We start from the raw sequence: 14887 nt of genomic DNA on the forward strand, positions 1-14887 counted from the left end.
CTCTGTGACCTTAACAACTGTGATTTTTTATTTCTTTGCATGCACCTTGAGTTAGCCAAACCTCAAGGTTAAGGGCACAGTCCTCTAGACTGCCAAGTCTTCTAAGACTTCTGATACTGACTGCAAGTTTAGGGGTTTTCCAAAACCACCCTCAGGTCCAGTAATTTGCCAGAGAAATTTAATTCACCAAAACCTATTATATTCATGGTTACATTTATTACAGGGAAAGAATACAAATTAGAACCAGGCAAAGTTGGAAGAGACACATAGGGCAGAGTCTGGTTAGTTTCCAAGTGAGGAACTTCTGTCCTCAGGATATATTACCTACTAGTCTTTATATGTTACAACAAAATGCACAGAGGATTGTCCACCCAGGAAGCTCTCTGAGCTTGGGTGTCCAAAGTTTTTACTGAGGCTTCATTACATGAGCATGATTGATTCACTGATTGATTGCCCACATGGTCTTTCTGGCTTTCTGGCTATGGCCAGCTTCTACCCTAAGATTATTGGGTGTGACTGTCCCCACCCTGAGAAACTCCTTAGCATAAACATAAATCAGGTGTGTTCTAAGGGGCTCACCATGAATAACAAAGACACTCCTGCTATCGCTCGGGAAATTCAAGGGTTGAGAGGTTACTTCTCAGGAACTGGGGGGTGGTGGGTGGCGGTTAGGACAGGTGGCCAGACCTTCTTTGAGCAGGCCAAATTTTTACATACAGCATGGTTAGGTAAACAATACCCCCACCCCCTCCCAGTTCCAAGAGTCTAGGATCACATCTGGTTTTGCTCCCAGTCTCATCCCTGGCACCTAACAGAGTGGTGGGCAAATGTTGAGAGTTGGCATGACATAGAAGTTTATAGCATGGAATTGGCAGAGTCCGAATTTGAATGTTGCCTCTTCTTTTCACTGAGTTGACCCTGATGGGTTATTTAACCTCTCGTTGCCTAACTGTCCTCATCTGTAAATTGCGGGTAATGATAATACCTATCTCAGAGAGTTGCAATGAGGAGTAAACAAATGAACATCAGTAAAGTTCCCAGAATAGTGCCTGGCACAGAGTAGAAGCTAGATAAATGTCTAATATTATTAAGTGCTCAATAAATAATTGCTGATTGAACAACTGTCTGGCACATGAGAGGTGCTTAGCAAATATTAATTGAAAAAATATAAAATAAGATTTTCTTCTTTAGCAGATTTAAAAATTTTTCTACTAACATAGTACTAAATGTATTGATTTGGACATGTCATCAATATGTCTGATTTTCAGGTCTCCAATCAGCTATTATTCCAAAGATTATATAGCTCAATAATATGCTTAGAAAAGTACAAAAAAGTTTCAGTCTTTTCACCTCTCCAGTAGGCATTACCCCCAACCATAGAGTGAGGAGTTGAATTACACAGGGTTCAAGGTGTCTTCCAACTCCAACAAAATGTTATTTGTCCTTAGGAAAGAAACTAGATATAACAAGAGAAGGCCATTTAACATGGAGGCATGAAAGCTTTGAATGTGTAAGTTTCCATTTAAAAAAAGGAACAAAGAGAACATTCAGTTGATTACCAAAATCCATCTTTAATATGTGAACACATAGATTTGAACTGTGGCCATGAATTTTTACTAATTTGATGGCCTTTGACTCCCTGGCAAATCATGCACTAAGGCCATAGAAAATTTATTTCAATCTGTGAGAAACGGTTTATTTTATCTTGTCACTTAAACTGGCCTGATGGAAGGTGATAGAATCAGTAATGTCTCCTTAAACACCTTCAAATAACATCATTAGCAATTAGAAAAAGAATCAAGTCTTAAAACCATTATGTTAGGGCTTCCCTGGTGGCGCAGTGGTTGAGAGTCTGCCCGCCGATGCAGGGGACACGGGTTTGTGCCCCGGTCCGGGAAGATCCCACATGCCGCGGAGCGGCTAGGCCCGTAGCCATGGCTGCTGGGCCTGCGCGTCCGGAGCCTGTGCTCCGCAACGGGAGAGGCCACAACAGTGAGAGGTCCGCGCACCACCAAAAAAAAAAAAGTAAATATGTTCCAACCATTCTTCTTACCATGTTTATTTTCCAAAGATAGCAAGTGTTAACAGTTTGGTCTACATACTTCTATGCATATACACATCATAGAAAATATGTATCTATGCTGCTATGCCAAGTATTTGTAAAGTACTACTTTTTCTTGCCATTTTAGTTTTACCTCAGGCCGTCACCCAGTTTGAAGAATTGGTTGGTATGGCGGAGGCCCTGCTCAAGGGTGGAGGAACCCTGTCCACGTCTGCGTCCACCCTCTGGAGAGCAACAAATAACTCCTCACCAGATTCATTTGCCTCCACATGTAGTAATTCTAATTCTAATTACAGTTCACCAATTTCCTTGAAAACTGAGGAGGAGCATCACGTGGATGAGAAACAGGTCAGCTGGTAGACCATCCCATCTTTCTCTGGAATACAGTTACATACAAAATTAAAATTACTGTACAACATAATCACTGTCTTATCAGATCACTTTATGTAACTTTAGGTCAATCATAATATTCTGACTACGTAAAACAGTCTTTTACAATAAATCTAATATTTGTGAAATGAATATCCAGTTCAGAAAATTAAAGTCAAATGGTGGACAATGATGACGTTATTAAACTAGGAAATTCTTAAACCAGTGACAGAAGGACAACTATGCATTAAAGGTTATAAAACTGTATCATTGAGACAAGGTGAATTTTAGGCTGTACATGCTGGCAGAACACAATTCTTCTACTTTCCCGACTTCTCTTAATCAAGAAATAGAAGCTAAAAATACAAGTTTTGTTAGAATCGGCCTGGGAAATTATGCCTTCAAGAGCAGTAATTAAATGCTCACTATCTAACATTCAGAATATTTGAATCTTAGTGTACTGGTTTCCTTTGCTGTGTAACAGATTCCCACAAACTTAGTGATTTATAATAATACAAACTTACCACCTCAGAGTTCTGTAGGTCAGAAATGCGGTAAAATCAAGGTGTTGGCAGGTACTCTCCTTTTTGGAGGCTCTGGAGAAGAATCTGTTTCCTGTCCATGGGGGTTGCTGTAGAACTCAGTTTCTTATGCTTCTAGAGCCGAGTTCCCTGTTTTCTGTTTTCTTGTCGACTATAAACTGAAGGCCATTCCTGCTTCTAGAGGCATCCCCCTTCCCTGGTTCACGGTCCACTTCCATCATCTTCAAAGCCAGTCAGGGCAGGCAAAGCCCTCTCACTCTTCTATTCTCTCCTCCTTCCTCTGTGTCTTCTTTCTGCCTCCCTCTTCAGCAGTTAAGGGCTCATGTGAGTGCTCAATAAATGTTAGCCATTTTCATTATTATTATTAACATTTACGATGTGCTTACTACGTACCAGATACTGTGTGTATATATTTATAAACATAAAGTTATATGTGTATGTAAATATACATATTCGTACCTGCAATAAAGTACACAAATTTTAAGTGTAAAAAAAAAAAAAAAAGGCTCACGTGATTGGACTGGACCCACCTGGATAACTCAGCATATTTTCCCCATCTCAAGGTACTTTAATGACACGTACAAAGTTGATTTTCCCATATAAGGTAACGTATTCAAAGGTTACAGGGATAACGATGTGAATATTGTCAGTGGGCCATTATTATGCTACCATGCTTAGTAGGAAATGTTAAGTATGGATTAATCCTTAAAGCACCAAATCCAGATTACATGACAAGAATTTGTATACACTCTAGAACAAATACCTCATATATGTTGGGAATTATCTCAAAGTTAACATCTAACTCTAACCCCTGAAATGTACAATATATATTAAAAGTATCATACATCACCTTAAAGACTTGGTTTTGTTTTCTGGTCTGTATTAATTCAATGAGTAATATATTCTTCAGATATTCCTTTCCTTTCCTTTTTCAGTTATTTCAATTATTATTTTTAATTTTTTAGTTCAAGATTGAAAAATGGCAGATTGCCCGTTGCAACAAGAGCAAGCCTCAGAAGTTTATTAATGATTTAATGCAAGTGCTCTACACAAATGAATACATGGCCACACACAGCCTGACGGGGGCAAAATCCTCTACTTCAAGGGACAAGGCAGTGAAACCAGCTATGAATCAGAATGAAGTTCAAGAAATCATAGGTGATAATGTGTTTGTATTATATTGTCACATGAATCTGAAATTATTTTACCATTCAACTTTAAGTTGTTCTTTCATTATCTTTTTTATTCTTCAAGTTTATTTTTCTATGAGAGAAAAATCTGAGGATAGCCTAAACCTCTTATGATATATGGGGAATTTTGTATAACAACTTTACATTAAAAATGGTTATTAAAATAAAAATGAATTTTATATCACTGAAAAGTTTGAATTCATAAAATTCATAGCTTTAGAAAAGTAAATTTTCAAAATCCTTTCCAACAAAATTTTAGTAACAGTTTATGTCTTATTTTCTTTTTCTTATCTTGGTTAGAAATATCCCTTATCTTTTACTCAGAAAAAAACAGAGTTAATTTAACCATCCTACTTATGGTTTTTAAGTTAATTAACCTCCTTAAATATAATAATTTAGGTTATCAAGTAATTTTTTTGCAAATATCCAACAAATTTAAGGACTCACTGAATCACAGCTCTCTATATTTTAATAGTGCATCATTTCTTAGTTGGAAAAGAGTCAGTCAGAATCTGCTTGTTTCAACTGATGTTGGGAATGGGTAAAAATAAATTCCCAGCATTTTGGATCAAGGGCACTTAGCATTCAGAGCAAGCAGCAAGGTTAAAGCTGAATGGTACCATAGGAAGACATATATGTATGCTCTCAGTTTATGATATAGACTTTTGTTATCTCTTGCTTTGCTTTGAAAAATCTGCCTAGAGATTCATCTATTTAAATATCTCATGGGTGTTGGGCTGCTTTTTCAAAATAGAGACAAAATTATAATGTGAATTGCTTGGTGTTTTATTTCAGTTCATACCTTAAGATGCAGAGGCCTGATAAAGTGGTTTTTTAAAATTAATTAATTTATTTTTATTCAAGTATAGTTGATGTATAGTATTATATAAGTTACAGGTGTACAATATAGTAGTTCACAATTTTTAATGTTTATGTTCCATTATACTTATAAAATCTTGGCTATATTGCCAGTTGTACAATATATCCTTATAACTTATTTTATACATAGTAGTTTGTACCTCTTACCCCCCTACCCAATATCGCCCCTCCCCCATCCCTTCCCACTGGCAGCCACTGGTTTGTTCTCTGCATCTGTGAGTCTACATCCTTCTGACAAAGTGTTTTTCTGTGTTTTGTTGTTGTTTTTACAGGAATCACAAAACAATTATTTCCCAACACAGATGATGTTTCAATTAGGAGAATGATAGGGCAAAAGCTAAACAATTGTACCAAGAAGCCATATTTGAGCAAAAATCTGAACTCTCAGGATATTAAGTAGATCCTTTCGGTAAGTCTTGTAAATCTTCACAATCCTTTCAATGTAGCAAGAAGACACAATACTTGTATCTATGGAATAGCATTTCCCAAACACTCTACTAGAGGAGACTAGAGGCCTGTGAGATGCTAATGAGTATTCCTGGGGGTGAAGGTAGGGACGGGATGGGGATTTAAACTTGGGAAATGCTGAGTCAGTTACACGGATTCTCCTTTCCCAGAGCCTCTCAAATATTTTGATGCCCTTTAAATATGCCCAAGTGCACCAGAAATCTCTAAGAAGGGCATATAGTGTAGAGTGTTTTCCAAATGTGTTTCACTAAGGAGCTTTTCTTTCTCTTCACACAACACATGTTAACTTGTGGGGAGGGGTAGAAAGCAGCCAAAGGAGGGACACGTGGCAATTTAGGAAGTGCTTCTCTAGAATAAGGGAAATACAGACCTTTAGGAGGTCTCTGAGGTAGATTAGTGCACTCTACCATCCCCATCCTGCTTCTCAATGTCTTTAAATCTTTAAGTCAGTTGTTATAGTTTGTATTTGTTTGATAAGGATTTTTACCAATATGTTTGTATTAAAATACTAAAAGGAAGAAATATTTGTTTGCAGCGAGTTCTAAAGAAAATACACTTTATGGTCAGGCCCTGCCCTAGGCAAGCCTGTGATGAGGAACTTTGTGTTTGCTTTAGCAACTCAAAGTCCTGGCCATTCCACCTGTTGTCACCCTTCCTCTCCATTATTTTGATGGAAAATATATGACAAATATGCATTGTTGCGCTATTAATATTTTAATTGATAAACAGACGTATATGATAAAAACATGAGGGCAGGTCTTCCTTCCATTTTCTTTACTTCTATCTTTGATTTCCATTTGCCTGCTCTTCGCCTGAGACCATGTCACTTGTCTTTTTCTTCTGACCATGTTTTAAATAGGATATGGACCCACCCCACCCCCACCCACTGTTTTAACTACTGCCCCATCCTCCTTGAGGGTCCCTTAGTATGTTACTATTCAATTAAGGCTACCTCTGCTGAGGGTCAATAATAGTCTCTCTTCCTTAAAAAGAACAAAACAAAATAACCAAAAAACCTACTTATAACAGCTGAAGGGGAATTCTTTCTCTTGGCTCACGCATACTGGTAGACAGACCTGAAGATTTATAAAAGATAAACATATTTGTATCCTTTTTCTCCCCAAGGGATTAAAAATTTCAGTAGATGGTGAATCTCACAACTTGCCAGTTAAGAGATAATTGCTTAAATGAGCCCTTAGAACTTCTCTTTTGTTTTGTTTTTTTAATTGAAGTATAGTTGATTTACAATGTTGTGTTAATTTCTACTATACAGCAAAGTGATTCAATTATACATACATAAAAATTCTTTTTCATATTCATTTCCATTATGGTTTATCACAGTATATTGAATATATAGAACTTCTCAGTTTGATGTCAGGCTATCCAGTTGTCCTGGTGTATCATGGCCAAGTTCCCTGTTTAAATGCCATGTAACCAGACCTCCAGGTCATAGGGCTGTCTTCTGGAGCACATTGTATTTCAGAGCTCTGCAAAGCATTTTAATATCCTAACCTCTGCCTTTTTTATATCCCAGGCTGATGAGGGTAGGCATGAAATTCATCTCTGATAAGTCAGCAGAGTATTGAAGAAATTGAAGTTAAAAAGTTTTTATATCAGTTTTGCTTGTACCAGCCAGTCGCAGTGTTATCAAATCACCTGGCGATAGCATTAATTAAAATTGAAAAAAGGTAGGGCTTCCCTGGTGGCGCAGTGGTTGAGAGTCCACCTGCCGATGCAGGGGACACGGATTCGTGCCCTGGTCTGGGAAGATCCCACATGCCGCGGAGCAGCTAGGCCTGTGAGTCATGGCCGCTGAGCCTGCGCGTCCGGAGCCTGTGCTCCACAACAGGAGAGGCCACAGCAGTGAGAGGCCCGTGTACCGAAAAAAAAAAAAAAAAAAAAATTGAAAAAAGGGAGAAATCTTTTGTTATGAACACAATATGTTCTAGCGCCTTCTGCGCCTGAGCTTGGTTGTCAAGATAGATCCTTGGAATAGAAATGCATATATTTTGAGTCAGAAGTAGAGATTAACACTAGAATGGAATTTTTTTTTCAACCAGCAGATATCTTTCATTTGAAGTATAGCTCAATCCACATTATTTCAAAAGGACTGAGAAAATACACTGGGAGAGACAGGGTCACAGAAAACCTAATTCAGCCATGCTTGGTGAATGAGTCAGATATAGCACCACCTGGTGGAATGCTGCTATATTTTTCTCTTCTTGCTCATTTAACTAATAGGAGCCTAAAGTGAACACATTTATTCAGGCAAACCATACCCTTCCTCCCCCTGCCCTCAAAAGTATTTGGAAAAACAACTGTCCTCCCATTACTATAAGCAAGGCAATAGGTACTGTGAAACCATGTAGATTTCTACAAATTCCAATACATCCAGGAAGCCCAGTAACCCCACCAGGGGCCCTGGTAGACTGTGCCCTCCACTCAGGACTGAGCTCGAAGTTGCCACTGGCTTGCATTTGAAAGGACAACCATTTCCCTGCTAAGATTCATTTCTGTGAAAGCAAGAGCTAAATCCCATCCTGACTCCTTTGTCATCTATTTGTTCTCACTCCTGTGACTGCCCTCAACTTGCTAGCAGCTCGCACTCTGCCTAGAGCTTGATGTTGCCAATCTTTCTGACCTTTCTCCATTTTTTGTTTTCTTACGAGAGCTAAAGAAAATTTAATTTATAAGAATTACAGAATATTAGAAGATCACCTCTATAACATCCCACTAAGTGTTCTAACAGCCTTCTCCTGAAATGTCCAAAGCTGTCCCAGTTTACATAATCTCTACCATAATATTACATACGCATAACTTAAAGGTGATCTAATACAGCAGTGCTCAAACAAAGTGGGAGGGATTTTGTCCCCTGCCCCTGAAAGAGGGGGTTTGAAAACACAGATATTTTGGGTTGTCACAACTGGGCGATACTACTGGCATCTAGTGGACAGGAGCCCGGAACGCTGCTATACATCCAACAATATATAGGACAGCCCCCACAACAAAATAATTACCCAGTTCAAATGTCAGTTCTGTCAAAGTTTAGAAATCCTGATCTAAATGATTTCCTGGTCACCAAGATGGCAGGGTAGGAAGACCCTGAGCTCACCTCCTCCCACGGGGCACACCAAAACTACAATTGTTTACGGAGCAACTGTCTATGAGAACAACCTGAAGACTAGCAGAAAAGGCCTTCTACAACTAACGATATAATGAAGGAACCAGAACAAGAAGGGTAGGAGTGGCGGAGTTGTGGTACAGTCAAGACCCACATCCCTGGGTAGGTGACCCACAAAGAGGAGGATAATCACAATTGCAGAGGTTCTTCCCAAGGAGTGAGGGGTCCAAGACCCATTTCAAGCTTCCCAACCCTAGGGTCCTGCACCAGGAAGGTAAGCTCCCGGAACATCTAGCTCTGAAATCAGGGCTTGCGTTCAGGAGAGCCAGAGGGCTGTAGGAATTAGAGACTCCGTTCTTGAAGGGCAGGTACAGAATCTCAGATGCTCCAAGTCCCAGCTCAGAGGCAACAATCTGAAAGAAGCCTGGGTCAGACTCACTTGCTGACCTTGGACAGCCTCCAGGATAGGCAGGAGGCAACTGGAACTCCCCTGGAGATATAGACACTGGCAGCAGCCACTTTTGGGAGCTCATTCTACCATGAGGACACTGGTACTGGTAAGCACCATTTTGGAGTCCTCCCTCTAGCCTATTAGTGCTGGGGCTTACCTGCCCACCAGCCAGTCACCCCTAGTCCTGGGACACCCTCAGGTTGAACAGGGGCCTGGCCCCACCCACTAGCAGGCCAGAACCCGCACTGGGAGCCCCAAGCCCCACAGCCAGCATGCCAGGTCCCTGCACCACACACCAGTGGGCTGGCACAAGCCCCAGGACCCACTGGGTCTTGCAGCCAGCTGACCTGGGACACCCTGGGCCTGCAGCCAGAATTGCCAGGATCCTGCCTCACCCAACAGTGGGCCAGCACCATCCCCAGGACTCCCCAGGCCATGCAGCCAGCTGTGCCAGGATGTGGCCCCACCCACCAACAGCTGGTAGCTTCTGTAGGAGGTAGGGATTGGCAGCCAACTGGACCAGAGGCCAGTCCTGTGTACCAGGGCACCCACAGTAGTCAGCCCCAACACAACAGAGGGCCCACTCAGCCCACATGGGGGCATCCCTATAGCATATAGTTCTGGTGACCAGAGGGGAGTGTGCTGCTGGGCCCCACAGAATGACTCCTACAAAGGGCCACTTCTCCAAGATCATGAAATGTAAACAACCTACCATTAGGTTACATACCATACAAATAACAAAGAGAATTAGGCAAAATGAGGTGACAAAGGAAGAAACAAGATAAAACACCCAAAGAAGAACTAAGTGAAGTGGAGATAAGCAATATACCTGATAAAGAGTTCAAGGTAATCATCATAAAGATGCTCAACAAACTTGGGAGAAGAATGGATGAACACAGTGAGAAGTTTAACAAAGACTTAGAAAATATAAAGAAGAACCAAACAGAGCTGAAGAATAAAATAACTTAAATGAAAAATACACTAGAAGGAATCAACAGTAGATTAGATGATACAGCAAACTGAAAGACAGAGAGGTGGAAATCACCCAAGCTGAAGAGAAAAAAAAAAAGGAATAAAAAAAAAATGAGGACAGTTTAAAAGACTTCTGAGACAACATTAAACATACTAACATTCACATTGTTGGGGTCCCAGAAGGAGAAGAGAGAGAGAAAGAGGGAGAGAAATTTTTTGAAGCAATAATAACTGAAAATTTCCCTAATCTAGGAAAGGAAACAGACTTCCATGTCCAGGTAGCATAGAAAGTCCCAAACAAGATGACCCCAAACAGGTCCACACCAGGACACATTATAACTGAAATGACAAAAGTTAAAGATAAGGAGAGAATCTTAAAAGCAGCTACGGAAAACTAACTAGTTGTACACAAGGGAACTTCCATAACACTGTCAGCCAACTTTTCAGCAGAAACTTTGCAGGCCAGAAGGGAGTGGCATGATATAGTCAAAGTGATGAAAAGAGAAACCTGAATCAAGAATACTCCACTCAGCAAGGCTTTCATTGAGATTTGAAGGAGAGATAAAGAGCTTCCCAGACAATCAAAATCTAAAAGAGTTTAGCACCACTAAACTGCACTAACATTTACAAGAAATGTTAAAGGGACTTCTCTAAGTGTAAAAGAAAGACCACAACTAGAAATATAAAATTACAAAAGGAAAAAATCTCACTGGTAAGGGCAAACATACAGTAAAGGTAGTATATCCACCACTTACAAAGCTAGTAGGAAAGTTAAAGGACAAAATCATCTATATCCACAATAAGTAGTTAAGGGGTACACAAAACAAAAAGATGTAAATATGATGTCAGAAACATGACACATGCTGGGGAGGAAGTAAAAATGCAGGGTTGTTAGAATGTGTTTGAACTTCAGAGACTATCAACTTAAAATAATCACATGTATATATACAATATATAAACCTCATGGTAACTAAAAGCAAAAATCTATAATACATACACACACAAAAAAGAGAAAGGAATCCAAATGTAACTCTAAAGAGAGTCAGCAAATCACATGGGAAGAGAGGCAAAAGAAGAGCAAAGAAAAGAACAGAAAAAGAGAAAAAAAGGAAGAATGAAGGAAACTATCAACAAAAAGGCATCCTAATGAATGGGAGAAGAATATTTGTAAATGACATACTCAATAAGGAGTTAATATGCAAAATATACAGAGAACTCATACAATCAAACAGTAAAAAAACACACAACCCAATTAAAAAGTGGGTAGAGCATGATACTATACATAGGGAATCCTAAAGATGCTACCAGAAAACTACTAGAGCTAATCAATGAATTTGGTAAAGTAGCAGAATACAAAATTAATGCACAGAAATCTCTTCCATTCCTGTACACTAATGATGAAAAATCTGAAAGAGAAATCAAGGAAACACTCCCATTTACCAATGCAACAAAAAGAATAAAATACCAAGGAATAAACCTACCTAAGGAGACAAAAGACCTGTATGCAGAAAACTCTAAGACACTGATGAAAGAAATTAAAGATGATACAAATAGATGGAGAGATATACCATGTTCCTGTACTGGAAGGATCAACACTGTGAAAATGACCATACTACCCAAAGCAACCTACAGATTCAATGCAATCCCTATGAAACTACCAATGGCATTTTTCACAGAACAAAAAATTTCACAATTTGTATGGAAACACAAAAGACCCTGAATAGCCAAAGCAATCTTGAGAAAGAAAAACGGAGCTGGAGGAATCAGGCTCCTGGACTTTAGACTATACTACAAAGCTACAATAGTCAAGGCAGTATGGTACTGGCACAAAAACAGAAATATAGATCAATGGAACAGGATAGCAAGCCCAGAGATAAGCCCACACACATATGGTCACCTTATTTTTGATAAAGGAGGCAAGAATATACAATGGAGAAAAGACAGCCTGTTCAATAAGTGGTGCTGGGAAAACTGGACAGCTACATGTAAAACAATGAAATTAGAACACTCCCTAACACCATACACAAAAATAAACTCAAAATGGATTAAAGACCTAAATGTAAGGCCAGACACTATCAAACTCTACAGAGGAAAACATAGGCAGAACACTCTATGACATACATCATAGCAAGATCCTTTTTGACCCACCTCCTAGAGAAATGGAAATAAAAACAAAAATAAACAAATGGGACCTAGTGAAACTTAAAAGCTTTTGCACAGCAAAGGAAACCATAAACAAGACCAAAAGACAACCCTCAGAATGGGAGAATATATTTGCAAATGAAGCAACTGACAAAGGATTAATCTCTAAAATTTATAAGCAGCTCATGCAGCTCAATATCAAAGAAACAAACAACCCAATCCAAAAATGGGCAGAAGACCTAAATAGACATTTCTCAAAAGAAGACATACAGATTGCCAACAAACACATGAAAGAATGCTCAACATCACTAATCATTAGAGAAATGCAAATCAAAACTATAATGAGGTATCACCTCACACCAGTCAGAATGGCCATCATCAAAAAAATCTACAAACAATAAATGCTAGAGAGGGTGTGGGGAAAAGGAAACCCTCTTGCACTGTTGGTGGGAATGTAAATTGATACAGCCACTATGGAGAACAGTATGGAGGTTCCTTAAAAAACTAAAATTAGAACTACCATAGGACCCAGCAATCTCACTACTGGGCATATACCCTGAGAAAACCATAATTCAAAAGAGTCATGTACCGCAATGTTCATTGCAGCTCTACTTACAGTAGCCAGAACATGGAAGCAACCTAAGTGTCCATCGACAGATGAATGGATAAAGATGTGGCACATATATACAACAGAATATTACTCAGCCATAAAAAGAAATGAAATTGAGTTATTTGTAGTGAGGTGGATGGACCCAGAGTCTGTCATACAGAGTGAAGTAAGTCAGAAAGAGGAAAACAAATACCATATGCTAACACATATATATGGAACCTAAAAAAAAAAAAAAAGGTTCTGATGAACCTAGGGGCAGGACAGGAATAAAGATGCAGATGTAGAGAATGGACCTGAGGACACGGGAAGGGGAAGGGGAAGCTGGGACGAAGTGAGAGAGTGGCATGGACATATACACACTACCAAATGTAAAACAGGTAGCTAGTGGGAAGCAGCCACATAGCACAGGGAGATCAGCTTGGTGCTTTGTGACCACCTAGAGGGGTGGGATAGGGAGGATGGGAGGGAGATGCAAGAGGGAGGAGATATGGGGATATATGTATATGGATAGCTGATTCGCTTTGTTATAAAGCAGAAACTAGCACACCATTGTAAAGCAATTATACTCCAATAAAGATGTTTAAAAAAAATGGGTAGAGGACCTGAACACACATTTTTCCAAAGAAGACATACAGATGGCCAACAGGCACATGAAAAGATGCTCAACATCACTAATCATCAGGGAAACTCAAATCAAAACCACAATGAGTGATAACCTCACACCTACCAGAATAGCTGTTGTCAAAAAGACAACAAATAACAAATTGTGGAGAAAAGGGAACCATCATACACTGTCAGTAGGAATGTAAATTGGTGCAACCACTATGCAAAACAGTAAGGAGAGTCCTGAAATAATTAAAAATAGAACTACCATAAAATCCAGCAATTCAACTTCTGGATATTTTTCCAAAGAAAACAAAAACACTATTTTGAAAGGATATATGCACCCCTTATGTTAACTGCAGCATTATTTATAATAGCCAATATATGGAAGCACCCCAAGTGTTCATTGATAGATGAATGGATAAAGAAGATATATATATGACAGAGGCAAGGCAGATTTGGGAAATTTCCTGATACTTAAACAATCAATAAGTGTTACCAAAGAGTGACAAAAAGAATTGTTGATAATATTTTAAGATGCGTATGTGGGGATCATTAATTTTCCTTTGTGTGTTTGAGTTTTTTAAAAGTCTTGTGAGATAAAAATATATGTTAAATATTTTAGTTGTTATCTATGCTGGAATTCTTCTGAATAGATCATAAAATAATTCCTAAGTCACCTCAACAATAATTGTTCTTATTAACAATTTTGTATTTTTAAGCAAAAATTTGTAGTTGACACAAAGATAAATAACTCATACTGTTATTATAACATATTATTGTAACCTAAAAACTGTTAAAAATACTATAAGAACTCTAACATAAATTTGCTCTGTTTTTTTTTTTTACTTGCTTTTTATAGGTATTATAGTTACCTGAAACAAAAGAACCTTCAGTAGTAAATCTAACATTGGATTTTGCTGGAGACTCTGCAGCCTCCCTGGCAGTGAGCACAGGGACAGGTGCAGTGAGTGACAGGCTGGGAGAAACCTGCGACATTGTTGGGCTGCCCTGATGGAGCACAAGCTTGTGAAGAAGCTGCATGTAGATTTCACCCTCAGTACCAGTGAGGCATCAAACCAGAGAATTTCTAGCAGGCCCATGAGCATGCAATATGGTTTCTTGGAAATATGCACTTTCCCACCCCAAAGTGGTCCTTTGTACAGCTAAACTAACAGGACAATCAGAGCTCTTACCCTAGCAACAAAAACTTTAACCCCAAAGATTCATCATTGTCCTAATCAATCCCTGTACATTTATTATTACCAATGACTCTCCATTTTAGCTTTTGGATCTTTAGTATAAGCACATGTTTGGAAAAGTAAACAGTGAAATAATCAATGTTCACAAACATGACAGCAGCAAAATCAGCCTAAAATCTGATAATCATATCTAATGAAGTAACAGAGTTTTGGCAATAAGATTACAGGATTATTCTGTTACATAAAATTGTATAAAATAAGAATCTGAAAAAATTA

At 38.9% G+C, this 14887-nt stretch overlaps 1 protein-coding gene across 2 annotated transcripts in view; it reads left to right on the forward strand.

Annotated features, from left to right (window-relative positions):
• The window catches only part of BEND6 (BEN domain containing 6), a 36531-nt gene extending 21644 nt beyond the window's left edge, over positions 1-14887 (forward strand). For both annotated transcript variants that reach the window (XM_060022060.1, XM_060022062.1), the window contains exons 4-7: positions 2190-2410; positions 3939-4131; positions 5315-5451; positions 14272-14887. In XM_060022060.1, coding sequence (XP_059878043.1) covers positions 2190-2410; positions 3939-4131; positions 5315-5442 — 542 coding nt within the window. In that variant the 3' untranslated portion in view covers positions 5443-5451; positions 14272-14887. The remainder of the gene's footprint in view (positions 1-2189; positions 2411-3938; positions 4132-5314; positions 5452-14271) is intronic.

Source organism: Delphinus delphis, chromosome 10 (genome assembly GCF_949987515.2).
Source record: "Delphinus delphis chromosome 10, mDelDel1.2, whole genome shotgun sequence".
Lineage (NCBI taxonomy): Eukaryota > Metazoa > Chordata > Mammalia > Artiodactyla > Delphinidae > Delphinus > Delphinus delphis.